Source organism: Mugil cephalus, chromosome 6 (genome assembly GCF_022458985.1).
Source record: "Mugil cephalus isolate CIBA_MC_2020 chromosome 6, CIBA_Mcephalus_1.1, whole genome shotgun sequence".
Classification (NCBI taxonomy): domain Eukaryota; kingdom Metazoa; phylum Chordata; class Actinopteri; order Mugiliformes; family Mugilidae; genus Mugil; species Mugil cephalus.
Genome location: NC_061775.1, coordinates 7,143,706 through 7,161,761, shown reverse-complemented (window position 1 = coordinate 7,161,761; position 18,056 = coordinate 7,143,706). Strand labels below are relative to the sequence as shown.

The 18,056-nt window shown below is 43.4% G+C and overlaps 1 protein-coding gene across 11 annotated transcripts in view; it reads right to left on the bottom strand.

The window, feature by feature from the left end:
* The window catches only part of celf5a (cugbp, Elav-like family member 5a), a 172,238-nt gene that overhangs the window by 9,141 nt on the left and 145,041 nt on the right, over window positions 1–18,056 (bottom strand). For 3 of the 11 annotated variants that reach the window (XM_047586699.1, XM_047586701.1, XM_047586707.1), the window contains 4 exons: window positions 16,205–16,351; window positions 9,093–9,258; window positions 767–982; window positions 374–466 (listed from right to left, as the gene is read on the bottom strand). In XM_047586699.1, the coding sequence (XP_047442655.1) occupies window positions 374–466; window positions 767–982; window positions 9,093–9,258; window positions 16,205–16,351 (622 nt within the window). The remainder of the gene's footprint in view (window positions 1–373; window positions 467–766; window positions 983–9,092; window positions 9,259–16,204; window positions 16,352–18,056) is intronic. The other 8 variants (XM_047586705.1, XM_047586706.1, XM_047586708.1 and 5 more) reach the window with 6 other exon arrangements.

The following is an 18,056-nucleotide window of genomic DNA, read 5'->3' as shown; positions in this document are numbered from 1 at the left end:
ATTATCACCTCTGAAAAAAAAGCAAAAAAAAAAAAAAAACATGGCCCTGTGATGATAATGCGCGGCCTATTTTCAAGACGCACAATATGATACAGTTCTATCATCCTCATGCTTTATGTGTCTATTACCTAAGATGAGATGTGAACCGCATTCGGTAACACTGTTCCACTCTATTTATCCATTACACAGAATGAGATGTGCACAGTGCTGAAGTAATATTCTTCTCTCACCCTCACATATTTTATATAGGTATTCCACGGGATGAGGTGTGTACAGTGTAAAAGCAATATTGGCCTCTCACGCTCATCTCCCCTTTTATATCCATTACAGCAGATGAGAAGTGTGAAGTGTAAAAGTAATAATGTTCTCTCACCCTCACCTTCTCTCTGCTGCTGCTGCTGGATGACCTGGGGTGGCTGGGGCAGTGTCTGGCCAATGGGAGTCAGCGTGGTGGCTGGGTAGATCGCTGCGGACAGGGAGGAGAAAGAGGGGAGGGGAGCGGGAGGGGAAGGGGGGGGGGGATGCAAGAGAGAGGAGTGTTAAAACCCACAGAGGATGCTGTCAAGGATGTTTAAGGTCGATCGCACAGGACTAACACGTGTAATCAAAGGCTTTCTGATGCCGCGTTCTAAGTCACCGTCCTACTGCGTCTGACTAAGACACAGAAACCCACTCATACAGTAAATACCCCGCAGTAATTGTCTCATTCAACATTTACAAAACCCACAGAGTAGAGAACGGTAAACACAGCGTCCCCGTCTCTCACCTGTGTATTGCTGTACACCGGTGAAGGCTTGCTGGAGGGTGTCGGCAGCGGTGGGGCTCTGGGTGGAGTAGGGCGGCAGGCCGTTGGTGTACACAGTCTCCACGGCGGGGTGTCCGTTGGGCTGATGAGGGATGCCGGTGAATCCGTTGACGATGGGCGTGACGATGCTGGGCACGGCGGAGGTGGTGATGTTGGCTGGTGGAGAACTGAGACCTGCTGGGAAAAAAAAAACATTCACTGTTACTGGATCATTAGCACTCCATCTGCATGGAGCTACATGATACTACAAACCGGTCATGATGTATTAAGACACATATATACATAGACATGCTTTTTTTTTTTTTTATTGTGTACAGAGGAACGAAACGTTGCACGCAGACACACACAGGCATAAAACACACGACGCTCGTGACCACGAGATACATCGCATTCTCCCTCTAATGCAAGGACACGAGTGCGACGTGAGTCTGTCACATATCCCCTGTTTGTCGCAACACATCCTGCAGGATAGCTGGGAAGTCAACCTGTGAAAAATGAGCCTGTCTGTAGTGTTTGTGCGATACCCTGCTGGCTCCTACTGCTCAAGATGATGAAACCACTATGCAACTTCTGGGGGGAAAAAAAAAAAAAAGGAAAAAGAAAAAAGGAAAAGATCGGGACTAGATAGACACAGATTATAGAAGGAGATTTGCTTGAATGAGCAGCTAGCAAAAAACACAAAGACGTCTCTTACTTTTATACATCATAAAACAAAAAAGACGAAAGAACAACAGTTGGCAGTTTGACAAATGGGTGGGTCATAACATATGATGTACAGTCAGGTCTATATATGTTTAGACAGTGACACAATCTTCATGATTTGAACTCTACATGCCACCGCATTAGATTTGAAATGAACCAATTAAGATGTAGTTGAAGAGCAGACTTTCAGGTTTACGTCACGTGGTTAAACGTGCTTTGCTTTGAATAGCAACAATTTTTATACAAAATCTCCTCATTTCAGGGGCTCAAAAGTAATTGAACAAATTAACATTATCATAAACAAAATCAATATATATTATACAACACTCTGTTGAGAACCCTTTGCAGGGAATGACTGGAACCCATTGACATCAACAAATGCTGGGTTTCCTCCTTTGTGATGCTTTGCCAGGCTTTTACTTCAGTTGCTTCTTGTTTGCGGGTCTTTCATGCCTTAAGTTTTGTCTAAATCAAGTGAAATGCAGCTCAATTGCGTTGACATCTAGTGTCCGACTCAGCCATTGCAGAATATGCCATTTCTTTGCCTTAAAAAACATATCCCTATATGTTTTACCTTGTACTGAACCCTCTGTATTTGCTTTCATGAAATCTTCTCTGTATGGTAGACTTGGGTGTCTTCCGTGAACATCCAGGCCATTGTGAGTTGTTTTTCCTTTTCTCAGAACGTATGATGGATTTTGTCCTTTTGTTCAGCCTAAGGATGGTCTGTTGTCTTTTCACTGGATCTCCTTTGATTTCATGTTGTGGGTTCATAGCAACAAGCTAGCTAACAACATGCAAATGGAATTAACTCCAGATCTTTTACCAACTGAAATGATGAAGGACTAACGAGGGAATAACCCATGCCACCCATGAAATAGCTTTTGAGTCAATAGTCCAATTACTTTTTGGTCGCTTGAAAAAGAGCTGGCTACATATTAAAGAGCAGCAATTCCCAAACCCTTTATCCAGTTTGGATGTGAATACCATCAAATTACATTGTTTTCATGAACAGCTAAAATAACAATCTTGTGTCACTGTCCAAATATATATGGACCAAACTGTACATGCCGGAAAGGCAGCAGCGGAAAGGTTTAAGAGTGGAATGGAAATCGGATGCTCCCTTTTCTCTTTCATTTGATGCATTTTAAGGACCCTTCTTTCGAAAGTGCTTCCAATTATGCAAGGGACGTCAGAGTACCCATTCTGAGCAGAATCCCACTTTGTGAAGGTCTTTCTAAAAGGGCTTCTCCGTGGCAAAGCATCCATGCTCGCTGAAGTACAGCTCCCCCGAGGACCACCTCTCAATCTGGAAACCCTCACCCTGATTAGACAGAAAGCCCAGGTTGTCACGGAAACCCTTCAGCACACCATATCCTCACAATCTGGTACCTCAATAAGGAAGCCTGTGCGAGTGTCAGTTCCAATAGTGTAAAAAAAACAAACAAAAAAACACATCCAATATACGATGAGATTTATGCTAATGTAGTAGTAAATATGCTGTTCATCACACGCTGAAACCTCCAACCAGTTATATCATATACTACATATGAGGCTGTTTTTCTTTTTCTCTACCAGTGATTCCTCCTCTCCTTTCCTCTTCTCTCTCTGTCTCAGCATTTAAGCTACGAGAAGCCTGACAGTCCGGTAGGCAACTGTGATGACCGGGGGAATTGCCCCAGTCCAGTGAGAGCTGTTGCGTCTTTTGCACTGTTTTCCCTTTTTTTTTTATGAAGCCTCCCCACGATTGCTTGTTTCCTGCAGCGCCGTGATGAATTAGACTGCAGCTTCAGCCCATTCTCCTACCAGGGCCCAGGAGACTGCTGCTCCTATTCTGAGGGCTAGAGACAGCTAGTCTGCTCGGGCCACACGCACTCTACTGTACCACCAGATAATGCACCCTCTCCATCATCAGGCAAATTCATTTTCCAAGGCTTAGCCGTGCTGTGGGAGTGCACATCTATGTATGTGCAGCGGTTACAGCGAGAGTAAGAGCAGGGGTAGCGGGAGTAGGTGTGCGGTAGGTGGTATCGTGGACTCCTAACATAGTTTGGTTCCAGGGTCAGCAGCCAAGGCTGAGTCCAGCCAGGTTATGATTGGAAAAATTACCTAGCAGGGGATCAGCATACAGATCAAGAGCATAATAAAAACCAAACGGATTCCCAATAACTACACTGAAGTCAATGGTAAAGAAAAAATCACAATGGAATGGGGGCTACTCACGCATTGAGACACAGAATGGGGTTATGACATAAGGAAAGGACAATAAGGCCATGTCCACTAAACCAATGATTACATGGGAAAGCCATTTATGTAGCCTAGTCATCATCTTTATCCCCTCTGTCACAGTGGTCCAATATCCATCATGAGCAGACCCAGAGAACGTTCTCCTCAGTTGAAAATGGAGAAATATTTTCTACTAGAAAACAATAAGACATTTTCATTTTATACTTCAGTGAACATATAGTTCCTGCATTGTGGAAAATTGTATTCATAGCCTGTTTATGATGCGCACGCCGGAGTGCCGATATACATGTGGCTGTCAGGATGTGCAGCGTGTATCGGACTGTAATAATGACATGTTGTTCCCCGCTCTCGCACGGGTGAATACGAAGCTATGGGACAACAGATTACGTATTCTGTACAGTCCGCTCTTAACCCTCAATTCTCCGCTCTTTATTACTGCACTAAAGAAGTCTGCCTTACTTCACAGTATGTATGTGTACGTTTCATACCTACTATTCATCTACGTTATGGAAGCAAAATAACGTTCACGTTCTTGCAGGCTTCTTGGGAAAACTGTTGATATGCTCTTTGCAAAGACTGCCTCACGAAAGAAGTCCTCACATGTGACAGGAGTATTTATTATGCTAATTATACATTAAAATCAACGTGGAATGCCATGCCCATACTGGAGAGTGGAGAGACATTACCAGCACAAGGACTGTCTTTTACTGGAGCAAGAAATAAGCACTCAAAATAGATGCTTTTATCGAACTGATTTATAATGTGACACATTTAGAGTCACAGAGAAAACATCTGTCTGGTGTGAATAATGAATCTGACTATGGGAAGGCTAGCTATTTCAAAGGAGAGTTGACACACGCTGTTTTTTTTTTTTTTACACATCCGTCACCACAAGGAGAAAACCTTAGCCTGCCCTAACACTAGTACAAGGATTGCTAATACAAAGTCTGTGTCCAAAAAAAGCAGAAAAAAAGCAGGTACTATAACGGCCCAGAGAATTCAGTGCATTCAAATGGGTGTAAAATACACACCATAGAAGCAACAGAGGGTGAAGAAGAAGGGTTGTTTACACAAAGGTGTTAAGGAAAATGTTTAAATGGAGGAGATTTATGTTAATATTTAAGTGAATGAACTTGTATGCTGATGACACGTCTCTGTACCTAAACCAAGTAAAATTAAATGTGCTTGTGGAAAACATTTCCATCAATCTTGAGCTGCTCTTTAATGTCCAGCAATCTCAGTGTTTTGGGGTGGACGATATCCAAAAAGAAAAAGGCCTAACAAGTGGAATGTTCCCACCACCATATGAGCACTACACCACTGGCCTAATATACTTCCTGATTAGATACGACTCTCTCTTTCTAGCCCCAACAACACTTTCACAAAAGCCTCCTCCTGCTGAAATATGAAATAGGCTCAAAAAGAGTTGGACAGATAACAGCGGCTGGTCTCCAAGCCTTTAGGGGCAATGTACACAAACAGTTCCAGACTTCCTGTTGGACTGCAGTGCACCAAGCAAGAGGCCAGATACGATTTCAACTTAATTAACACAATTTTATATGAACAATAATCATTTGTGACTTTGGTGATTTATGTTCAGCAGATTTGAAGACTATTTGAAAGTTGATCCATCAATCCATTAGTACTAAATACAGCAACTTTCTGCTCTACTTCTGAGGCTAATATGCATGCAATGCAATGACCATAGCAATGTGCCTGACTTTCAGATCCCTGAGCAGACCAGCTGGGCAGCTTGTGCAGCTCCATTGCTCATGCAAACCTCAGTTTCACTCATGTAAATTAGATCTGGTCCAGGCAAGAGCCGGGACTGGGGATAACTTTATTCTTTTCCACTCTTGAGTTTTGAAGCGATTCTAATTCAAAAGGTGTGGTTTAAAATAAATGATGGGACTTTTGTTACGCGAGAGACAATGGCAGCTTGAGAAATTGAACATGCTTCCAGATTAATACATTTGCCCTTGAAAATGAATTCAATCTAAAAGTTATATTGGAAAGCGTTAGGTCTTAAAAGCAACTACGGGGAATGCATCTTTACAGTCTGAGATGGAGTCAAACCTTGAGGTCGTATCATCAGTTAAGGCACGGGTGTTCCTCTCTCCACCTGTATCCCCTGGCTATAACCAGACTATAGTCTTCAAAATGACTTGGATGTGACTCTGCATGACTCTGTTAGTGTATCGTCAATGTTAGTCCATAATTTGTTCAGAGTATTTTTTTTAACCTTATATATAATTAGCATTTGTTTGCATTGGGATTAGTCCTTGAAAATCACATGTCTGCGTAACGTGTAGCACGTGGCATGTGGGAGAGGTATTAAGAAAGATCGCTATGTCAAACAGCTTATTAGCATCCTGGTGTTTGTCACCATGAAAGTGTTCTGCATCAGTGGCGTAACCATGTTTGCATCCAGCAGGGATGTTGTGGCACATCTAGCCTGGCTGCAAGTGGGTTGTCTCTAGCTGTGGAGCATCTGCAGTATATTTTGTGTAATACGCACTTGTGCATGTACATCTTCAGTGTAGAGCGACACCGTGCAACAGAACATTAGAGTGACTTTGATTACACACTTCTCACATCCTAACAAAGGATCCTTGACACTGCGTGTTCCTCTCCACATATACCCAGCGGGATTCACATCTCTCTCCATTGCCTCCCTCTTTTTCTCCCCCTCTTCCTCTCTTCCTGTTACTCAGATTTTTTCCACTCTCGTCCTTGTTTTGTTTAACTTTTATTTCTCCTGCGGAACTCAGGGAGCGGCACCTGGTGAACATTATTTTCAAAAAGCATCATCATGCATCATTGTAAGGATACATGCTCTAATCAGCTGAACCATCTGGTAAACGGCTTATGCACCATCAAGCTTAAATGCTCTGCATCTGTTGATCAAATGGATGTCTCATTGTTTTCAGAGTAACACCCTTAACCTCTGAGCCTCTTTGTGCTTTGGCCTGCTGTCAAACAAGATTTTTTTTTTTTTTATGTTGCAAAGGGTATGCTGATCGTTTAAATAAAAGACTAATGTCACACATTTGCCCCAAGATCAGACAGGTATTTCATCTCTCTAACCCTCTAACTATTATTGGAGCTTTATGTTAATGCAGTGCAGCATGTGTTATCCAGAAAGCCGGTAGTGTAGGTAATAGCTTTCATTTTGGAAGGAAATGGGACTTTAACCTTTATCCCTTTCATACTTTTGTACAGCTGCCAAATGTCAGAATTTATAGATTTGTTTTGAGCTCTAATTTTGTTGATGAGACAACTTAATGCATAAATTAAGGCTCTGTCGAATCAGAGAAGCACTCTGCTCTCAGGCACTAAAACAGATTCTGATATTACAATGAATTATTCCACTGACTCGTGGCAGACATCTTACAGTCTCTCAGTAGTGTCAGAGCCTCTTGGCCTACTTATACAGACAGCCTTGCCAGTAACGTTATGTATTCCTTCAATGAACTCTAAATAAGTCATAGACACAAGTGTGAAAGAAGGAGAGAGAAATAGCTGTGTATACCAAAGCAGAAAGCGAGACTACCACTCCTGCAGCTGCTGGCAGCCACACTCAAATTAATGAATGAGGGAAATGGGAAATAAAACATTTCTTATTTATGACAGTCCTTGAGACTTCATGAAAACCACGCTTTCTCTGCAAGATTAATAATATATTACATTCAACACTAAAAGGTAATCAGACGACAGAAACTTACACAGAGACATGTCCTGATGTAGACAGCGTAAATGGCACCACTTCACACACATCTGATTCACAGGCTGAAAGACAATGTCTCCTCTCTGGCTTTCTGTATCGCGATCTTAAGCGGATTTATTATTCTTCTAAAGATTTTGGCTCCCTTTTGCGGTACAGAAGTCAGTTCTTTGCACATTTACGGATCTATCGAAAGCAGTATTAGCAACATGATTTAGGTTTCGCTTTCAAGGGACTACGGTTCGGCTGATGCACAAACAACAAACAATACAATGACACTGAAGGACAAGGCATCCTCGCACAAACACACTCCACCGACTCACGTACACACAGGCACGCGCACACACTGAGTTCCTTGCAGTACGGTTGCACTGTCTTTCATCAGCACTATTGTGTTGCAAAATACAGGTATGCATGCTGAACACAAAGATCTGAATTGCAATACTGTCAGTGGTATACCCATCAAAATAAGGGCTTCTCAGCAAGACTGAGCTCCACTCTTAATCACTGTCTCAGATTGATTATACACGCCCAAAAGTGCACACTTTGCACTGAAAACATCAGTGTGAATATTTGACAAATGGCGCTCCTCTCCAGACATATTGCCCGATGTTGAAAATGATACTGTGCAGACACGCAGTACACTGGCGTGTTCTTCTCATGCATTCATTCGTTTCGGGTAGAGACTCTCTGAATATTTATATTTGTACACCTGGTCTGCTAACTGTCTGTATAGTTGAACTGGATTAGCCATTGTGAACTGTGATAAGCAACCAACTCATTGTAGGAGACTATTCTCCCCACAAAAACTACACTTCAGCAAGAATTTGACAAAGTGCAGCAAGCTTGCAGAAACTGGATTTTCATGATCGCCATGAAGAGAATCCAAAAGAGGCCTTGTTGCGCCGATGATGCCTTTTTCTCTGCCACTGATTGGTTTAAAGTTACCGAAGACATCACCTTTAAAGCTCAATACTGCAGTGTTGACAAAGTAGGTGAACGAGCCACAACAAAGGCCAGGATACTGTATTATTTATATTTGTTCTTTTGTTGAGTGGAGAAGCTTGAAGTTTCCTCTGTCTCAAGGAAACAAAAAAGAAGAAGAAGCACTGCTGAATAAGCAAATGTTATGCAGTGGGTATGTATTTCAAAGTCCTTCCCTTTCCTCTGTAATGTATCTGCATAGAAGGTGTTTGTTATGGAAAACAAAACCAACTGCATGCAGATCATGCGCAAGTGCTTCAAAGCACAAGGTCACAATACTACGGGGAAATTAGCGCCTTATCTGTAAACTTACTTATTGATATTCCTTATTCTGCTGCCAGTAACCCCAAATATTTCCAACATCCACAAACAACATAAACATGCAAATCCTGCCGAATGTATTTTTCATCTTCCCCTCTAGAGGAATAATTTTGGATTACCGAGCTCTCTTTCTCTTGGCCACGATGCGGCTCCAGTTTTTTTTTATTGTCATTTTTCACATACACACTCCCGCATCCAGACTTGCACACAAATACGCATGCCGACATTAAAACAACAGCTGATACCACTGGCAATGGTGCAAATTCACAAGCTCACACAACAGGAAAGGGAATGAAACTGAGTGCTCACCCAGGGCTTGATGAAACTCACCCGACACCGGGGTCATGGGGGTGGGTGGGAGGCTGTTGATGTTGAGCGCCCCCATCTGGTGGATCTGTGTGGCGGGGAACGCCACACTAGGCGTGAGGTAACCTCCGTGGCTTGCTGCCATGATGGCTGCCTGCTGCTGCATGAGCTAAAGAAGAGGGACACGGTGAGATGGGTGGAGGAGAGGATGGTCAGGTGGGGCCAGAAGCGGGAGCGGGAGAGGCGGGGGCAGGACATGATGGTAATGAGAAATATAGTAAGTTGCAAGAGAGTCAGACAAAGACAGCGGAAGGGGAGAAAGAGAGAGAAACATAGCAAGGGTAGAACAGAGGGAGGGATGTATGTTGAGGTTGATGGATGGATAGTGCATGGGAAGCACAGAGAAAGTAGAGCGGAATAAAAGAAAGAGAAGAAAAAAGAAGCCTGTCAACCTATGTTTAGTGAATCTGTCTGTCCTCCCAGCAGGAAGCCTGTCACCAGCTGCAGAAACGATTTAATAGCTGTCTGTTGGGCTCATACAAATCAAGGCATTGACATGTGCACATTATCTCCGCGCTCGGGGAACAGGCAAAGTTTGCAGAGTTGCAGTGCTTCTTCTCTACAATTGTCAAACTCCACAATGCTCAGCTTTGGCTGTATAGAAATGCCACAGACGTCTCCCACTCTCGTCTGTTTTTCCCCTGGACTCATCTCTGATTTTTCTGATGTATTCGTGATGATTGCTGCTTGCAGCCTGACATTGATTCACAGTATAAAATTTGCTTTGTTTTATAATTCATCCGGAAACCAGCAGGCTTCTCCCTAGGCTGCTTTTTTAAAAAATGTTTTTCCAAAATAAAACGTTTTGCAAACAGAACACACTGTATTTGGTGTTGTAATACTGTCAAATTGCCACATTGTTCGCTATTGAAAAGTATATTTGACATCTTCATTAAATAGAACCGCGCTTTCTTTTGAGATATCTGAGTCATTAGGGCAGTGTTTTTAAAGCAGACGCAGACAGTAACTCGGGTTCCAGACCATGTTAGTAATACAGTATGTTAGTCGGTAAATGGCAGTCGATTTTCACCCTCTGGACAACCCCACAAAGAGATAAAATCAATAGCCTTTCATTCACTCTGCATTTCTGCAGCGAGGAGCGAGAGCTGAAACTATTTTCCATGAAATGCAGCCCACAGAGTATTTATTCATATGCATAGGCCATGCTCACATGCACCGCTGCCTCGAGCTGCACACACACACGCACGCACACGCGCACACTCGCGCACACATCCGTGCAACATGCATGAAGAGTGATCGAGACTATTTGAGCTTCCGCACTCGGTTTAAATTCTCCCTGTGCAAACCACATGCTGCATGCCTAATTCAGAGGAAAATCCATCGTTGTACAATGGCTTTTGCAGCTTGTGTAGCAGTGGGTTTATCTAAGGAATCAATACTCTTTTGGGGCCTGCGCAGCTGCCCGTCAGGCATGCAGACCTGTGTGGCGCAGGAATACAAACACAGCTGGACCGACCTCTTGCCCCTTTCTCCACATCTGTTTAATGCTGCATAGATTGCATGTGTCAGGGGAGCTGCTGATGGCCGTGGCCTGAAACTGACTCGTATAAGCAGAAATCAAACTCCTCTGCCACTGGCACTAATGCTAATGGCGACACTGTGAGACAGTAGAGGTATGGAATGCCACTCTGCTTGTATTTGCATGGGGACCCTGCAACGGAAAAGCCAATTATTTTCCCTCAGTGGCCCTGTCAGGTAACCTGAAAGCAGCTGTCCTGCTGCAGAATACCGAGCGCCGGCGCCTCATCCATTAGCCACATGACTTGCCACTGCTATCTATTAACGCCTTTTGTCATTTGCATAATTTTATCAACGTGACAAATGAGGATCATCCATTCCTTTCCAAATAAGATGAATTGAGCCTTTAAGGAGGCATAGCTGAAAGAGACAGAAACAGAACAAGAAACCAAACAAAAGCAATGGCAGAGAAACAAACAAAGAGGTCTAGAGGTTCTGGGGCTCCCTTGCTTTGGCAATGCTGTGACTGCCCCCCTATTAGGATGTGAATAGGGTTGGATGAAGGTTCTGGCTGGGCTGGTATTAGAGAATAAATACACTGTCACACCACTCATAGTTTTTTTTTTTTTCCTTTCTACTTACTTGCTGCTTTCACAGAGGATGATACTAATAAGGCTGCACCCTCTTCTTTGTTGCGCTTATACAAACTACAGGTCTGAATGTGGCAATAATGAAGAGGGAGTAAATGCTACCGTGTCCAGAATACCATCCTATACCCCCAATACATGTCTTAAATAATGCAATCCTTAATGCCATCCATCAGATTGTCATGGATAACAACTCTGGAAGTCATTGATGCTTCCAAATTAAAATCCAGCAAATTGGAAACTCAAGCATGTAATTATATCGGAATGCAGCGGTTAATGACAACTGGCTTTGATATAAAAAATAAACTAAAGATCAGACAGCAGTGGTGCTTATGTTGACAGAGATATTCAAAGTCATTCCATTTTACTTTTCATATGTATACCCCCCCACACCCCCCCTTCCTCCTTTCCTTTTCAAAATTTCAAAGGCATTATATTCAAAAGCCATTCCCTTTCCCTTTATTTATGCACTACCCAGAAGATAGCAAATGTCTCTGGCAGAGAATGAGCACAACTAAGTCTTCTTCATCACAGGCACAACCTTTTCTTCATATTCTTTTCTTTCTTCTTGGAAGAGGGAAGAAAAGGCAGACAGGAACAAGTGGGACAAAAGAGGAGTGCATGAGATGAAAGGGGAAAAGGAAAGTTGCCCGGGCTCTAGCAGCATTCATTTAGTGTCAGACATCTGCTTTTTTATTGCAACCTGATGGCATTACTCTCCCCTGATGCCAGCAGGCAATCACCTTTTTATCACATGGCAATTATCTCTGTAGCGCTGCTCTGTGACTCGCTGACTCTCAGCACTGTCACATGTGACCCCTTACAGCCCAACCAGCCAGCGACGGAGGGAGATGGGGCAGGGAGAGACAAAGAGAGGCAGAGAGGGAGAGAGAGGGGGTGAAAAAGGTTGAAAAAATGAGAGAGAGAGGGAGACAGTGGGTCAATGAGGTGAACTAAAAGACTGAAGACCGAAGAGTGAAGCTCAAGGGCCTCATTTGTTACCACCACGCTAGCTGGCTGTATTTCCACCAGAGGATTTTAATAGGTTTTTTCATCTCTGATGCACTTTGTTACGTGTGCTCGTGTGTGCGCGTCTAGACGTACGCAGCGGCCGTCAAAAGCAGGTCCTCACAAGTATAACAGAGCCAAATCAGGTCGCACACGTGCTGGTGTGTGAGTGTGGGCAGTTTACGTTGAAGTCAAATGATCCCGTAATCTGTTGCCACCATTTCTCGCGTGTGCCGTGCTGCAAAAGACTCTGTTTGAATGTCCTTCCAACAGGGGGAGATGTTTCCTAATGTGAGTTTACAGCCATCATCCTCCCTCTCATCCACCCACACACTGACACTATTAGCAGCAAGTTAAACCATTTTCTCTCCGTTCGTTTATCCATCTCACACTCGCTCTTATGCATCTTTTAGGGGGAGCACGGTGCTGGAGGTGCCTCTAAATCTAAAACTTCCCTCATGTGCTATGACACAGTCCTCCAGCTACAGACACAAACTAAAATGGCTGGCGCCACTTCAGAGGACGAGGGGAGAAAAGTGACTCGAAATCAAATCTAACTGTGTACAAATAGGATGTTTGTGTCTTGAAGGGAAAACACAAAAGGTAATAAAAGCTGGTTTTATTACTTGCATTCAGCGATTCATGGTAGAACTATTATCGCTCACCACTAACGCCGGACTGAAACACGGGAATCTCGGTCTCCCGCTTTCCTTTGCCTTGTGTTTTATGAAATCACCTTTCTGCAAATAGGATGTCTCCTGTCAGAGCACACCAGTGTCTGTGTCTATCGTAAAAATGGCACATTTCTCATTTTTGGCATATGTTGTCAGTGTTGTACCCCTCCAATTTGTGTTCCGTGCCCCCACCCTCTCCTGGTTTGACTAAAATCCAATTTACTGGCTGTCAGCTCAACTCTATAATCCTATCCACTGCTGTAGTGGAGAGGTAGCTCTTTGAATTTACCATTTACTGTATTCGCTGGTTATAGCTATATATATATATATATAAATATATATATATAATATATATACACCACCTCTCCCCTCTCTGTATTCTATACCGTGCCCACCTCCTCTTCTCTTGGCCGGTGTATATGGAGAGTAGGCGAACATGCAGTGTGTCTTTGGAGATAAAGTCCTTTTTCTGTCGTTGCAGGTTTTTCGTCTTGGGGGAATGCGTGCAGTTTATCTTGCAGCGAAGAAACATTCATCGTATCATTCAGCGCATTCCCGGTGGCTACATGAGGAATCAAGACTGCACGCCACGTCTGTGTGCACCCAGCGCCACTGACTCTAATGTAATCATAGCCGCCGCACAGGCAGGCCAGCCACACTAAAGATAACTAATATTTCACTTTATTCCACATTATTACGCAAGTTGCGGACCAAACCAATATTTAGATCCACCGAATCAGTCTTAAGAGAGACATAAAAACAAGAAGAGTACCGCGAAACATCCATCGCTGCCTCTTGTGCTCTCGCTCAAAAGTTGAGGAGGTTTTATCTCCATAGGTCTTTCAAAGTTTCTCCACTAGCTTACTTTATGCTGCTTAATTCATTATAAGCAGGTACATGGTGCACCTATAGCCACTGTGATTCGTAATACTAACACAAGGAGAATTTCACCTTCACTAACACCATTCATGCCGTATAATCTTTGTGTCAAGAAACCACATATGTGCAATTTCTCCTTTAGATCTAATGGTAATTGATTCTCTCTAATGCAGAAGTATCTCGCGTGCCCTTGTTACTTTCACTCGGAACTCAATTTCCTAGCATCATCCTGCTCTCATAGTGCGTATGAGAGAGGGGGGGTGGGAGAAAAGGAGGGAGAGGAAGGGGGAGAAAGAGCATTTGCCGTGCAGTGTTCCTGAGTGTGTACACTCTTGTGTGCGTCTGTATGAGCCGACACGGGTCTCTGCCACAGTAAATAAGAGTCACGGCCAACCTGAGCGGGGCACAATGGTCTCCCCGCAGACCGCCACTGCCTCCACCACCCTTAAACATTTGCATTTCTCCACATTTCCTGGGAAAAAGGCTGCATTTCATGAATGGTAATGAAGGCGGGAGTTTTACTGGAGAGAGCACAAGAGATGGCCTTGCAATTACTCTGGGATGGTCAATTTGCACATTTCACAGTAGGTCCCATGGCTGTGATATGAAAATGAGGGAAATGGATAAGCCCCCAAGACTTGGCTAACATCAACAATTAATCCTGGCACTTAAAAAAAAAAAAACAGCAGAAATATATAACTCTTACATCCAAATAAGCACAGGAAAAGATGGATTTGTGTTCCTCCTTCTCTGTAAATAAATTCCGTGTAGATGTGTAGGTGTTAATGTGTATTCATGTGGCGTGTTGTCCTGCTTTTTTTTTTTTTTTATTATTTTCATCTCAAGGCTGGATGGGAAGCTTTTCTTAAATTCATTTTCCTTCAAGTAGGTAGTGTGTGTACTGTATGCGTGCATGCGTTGGCATGTGTGTGCTCTGGCTCAGCGGGGATGAAGAAAGTTTGTGCGCAGATAAGTTGCTCGTGGAATATTCTGAGTCAACTGTGGCCCCCGAAGCATCTCATGGGCCCAGAGGGAGGGACAGTGGGAGGGAGAGGGGAAGGCTAGAGAAGAAGTGTGATAGAGTGAAGAGGGGCTGCATAGGCTGTCTGAACTCATCAAAGAGCCGAGGGTCTACGTGTGTGTGTGCGCATGTGCGTGTGTGCGTGCGCGCATGTGTGTGCGTGTGTGTGGTGCCATGGCCTAAGGGGGTGGGTGGGCGTTGGTAACAGGGCAGAGAGAAGCTGATGAAGGGGTTGGAGGGTACAAGCTAACTAAATGTGCATGTGCCTACGTGCAGAGAGCAGCAAAAGCCTCGGCGTAATGGAATGGCGGCCCCGTTAAAGAGGAGAACTGCTCAAAGAGTTGGCGATGGTGGCGATGATAGTTTGCCAAAATGATTTTCACATACGCCAAAAAAAAAAAAAAAGAAATTACTTGAAACGCTTCCAGTAAAAAGCAGGTTTCAGAGAATCCTACATCATCCATACGTTCACTTGCAGCAAATGAGAACCGAGCCAAAATAAATAATCAAATAAATAGTTTGTCCCATGCGTGGCTTGGATTCCCCCGGCTCAGTTATGCACAGACAAACCCACCAGTGATTACAGGTCGAACGAAAGTGAAAGAGTGGTCAGCAAACATGGGTTACATGCGGTTAGGCTCGCTTGCAAAAAGCCAATATGTGTGATTTTTAACACATTCTGCCTTTTTTTTTTGTAGATACATCAGGAGAAAGAAAAACTGAAAAATTCCAGGTGAAAAGGAGTTCAGTCTCTTTGTTTGGGGGCAGTTCTTAATCTCACTACGCCTGGATGAGACAAACAGGAAGAAGGTAATATAGCTACTACAAAGCTGGCTACGTCCCTTCTTACTGCTACGTTTAATGCAGTAAATCCCACTGCATTACATCTTTTTTTATGCCAGTTGACAGCAGCAGTATCTACCTGTGAACAGGTTTAGGTTTATATACTTAACTTGAACACATTAGCCCAGTGTCTTTCATCAAGAAACAGTAGAGTTAATATTGAGAGTTTTTGGCCACCACTGGTTTGCTGTAGACCAAATCCTGACATCTTAAACAGCTAAACATAGCTGGTTGTTACATTTGTCTGTCTGCTGTTTGGTTCTTGTCGATCATTGTACAGTAGTTTATAGTTGCCGCTATATAACAATGCCATGAAGCAAAATATTAAGTTTTTTCACACACAAGTGGTCATTCAGTAGAACAATAAAACATATGTCATTTGCATTTGTGTCTACCACCCAGGTTAGGTAATAACCCATTGCCTATCTACATAAATATAAGAGGAGACAACGTGTTCCCATTTCCATTGTACCGCGCGTGCTGCACACGACTCATCCAACTCACCGCATGTGCGTAAGAGCTGTAGGTGCTGAAGGGAAGGGCGATGGCCGGGTTAAAAATGCCAAACTGCCCAACCATCTGCTGCATACGTCTGATGGTGCGCTCCTTGTCCGTGTCGGCGAACTTGACCACCAAGCTGGAGGAAGCACCCTGCGGAGGCAGAGGGAACAACACCAACAAACACAAAATCATCGTTAAGATTAGCCACGCGTTCAGAGACAGGCGGGAACAAAAGCTTTAAACGTCCAGTACAAATGCATTAAAACTGTTATTGGTTATTATTTCAAATTTCTTAGCGTGCCATGTTCATTAGCAGAAACAACCGCTGTTAACATCAATACCTAGTGAGCTCCTCTAATTGCGTGTCAGAGATTGCTTTTGTATTTTTTTCCAATTTTCTTCTGGTGGTGGGAGCAGGCTTCTAGATGCAACATCAGTGCGCATTTGTATTATTGCAGAGGGTCGTTCCTGCTTATTTTTGTGGCTGGCATGCATAAACATGAAAGTAACAGAGGTAATAAAAATAAAAGGAATAAAAATATTCTGCTTATTGCGCGAACAGCTCGCTAGGCAGTTGTGCCACAAAAAGGCTTCGTTATTTCAATCAGTGTATATATATATATATATATATATATATACACAAAATCCCTGGGGGAAAAGCAGCTTCACTCAGTAGAACATGAATAGGTTTTATTTTCTCCCAGCTTTTCCGCTCTCGTACAGTACCAACCTCAAAACTACTTTCCACACTTAAGGTTAAAATATCTGCAATGTGCGGTGATTTAAAATAAGAACCATGATGGGCAGTGGTTCCTGTTGACCTTGATGAAAGTGTTCTTCAGAGTAAATCTTTTTTTTTTTTTTTTTTTTTTGTTTAGGGCCATTTTTCTCATTCTGTACTTGTTCCTTTTCAGCCTCACTGGCTATCCACGCCTTTATCAACACTGTAACCTCTTTTTTTGCAAGTCAGTAATGAAACCAGCAGGTGTTTCTGCCACACACCCTTCATTAAGAATCTTCAAATGATTTAGCACTACAGTTGACCTTTAGCGTGCTCCGCCTCTCCTCCCCTCTGTGCCCCCAAACTGGCCAATCGATCCACATAAAAGGCCGAAATATTACTCTGATCTGACAGGGTAGAAAGGTTGTGTGTCAGTCACAATAAGAGGCACCCTGAAATTGATGCAGCGTTGTCAATAACAGAGGTGACTGGTGAAGTGCCTGGACTCAAGGCTGGGGGTTTGATACGGTGCTAAAAAGGGTATTTCTGAGATTTGGATCTGGGCGGAATATGCGGAGTTCCACTGGATCACGGGAACGCGTTATGAATGACATCCTTAAAAACAGATTGTTAGCTGATCCATTAAGGTTTTTATTTTATTTTCTGTGCATTTATTTCCCCCCACTGATGTCTCCAACTAATAAAGATATCAACAGACAGCAAAAGATGTTCAACGACAGGCATTGGACCTTTCGAGTGTAGCGTATGGATTTTATGCTCTTCCTTTCCCTTTCTCCCCACTTTTCTCAATATTCCCTCTAGCCTTCTCCTCCAGGCTTCCTCGCTGGTTGAATCACAGGCTTGAAAGACTGCGTAGGTGAATGGCCAGTTGGTTAGTTGGCTGTCTGGCTAAACGACTGATTGTCTAGTTAGTTGAGTGATTGACTGAGTGCTCGCTGGCTAATAGGCCGACAGACTAATTGTCTTGACTGTCAACCTTGCTGACACCTGTGCTCCGGTCACTTGAGTGACTAATTGTTTCGGGCTTCCGACTGTATGTGTCATTGTGCCACACCGGAACAATACTTTTCCTGCGCATTGAAAGCTACGTCTTATTCTGGAAAGTGCCACAAT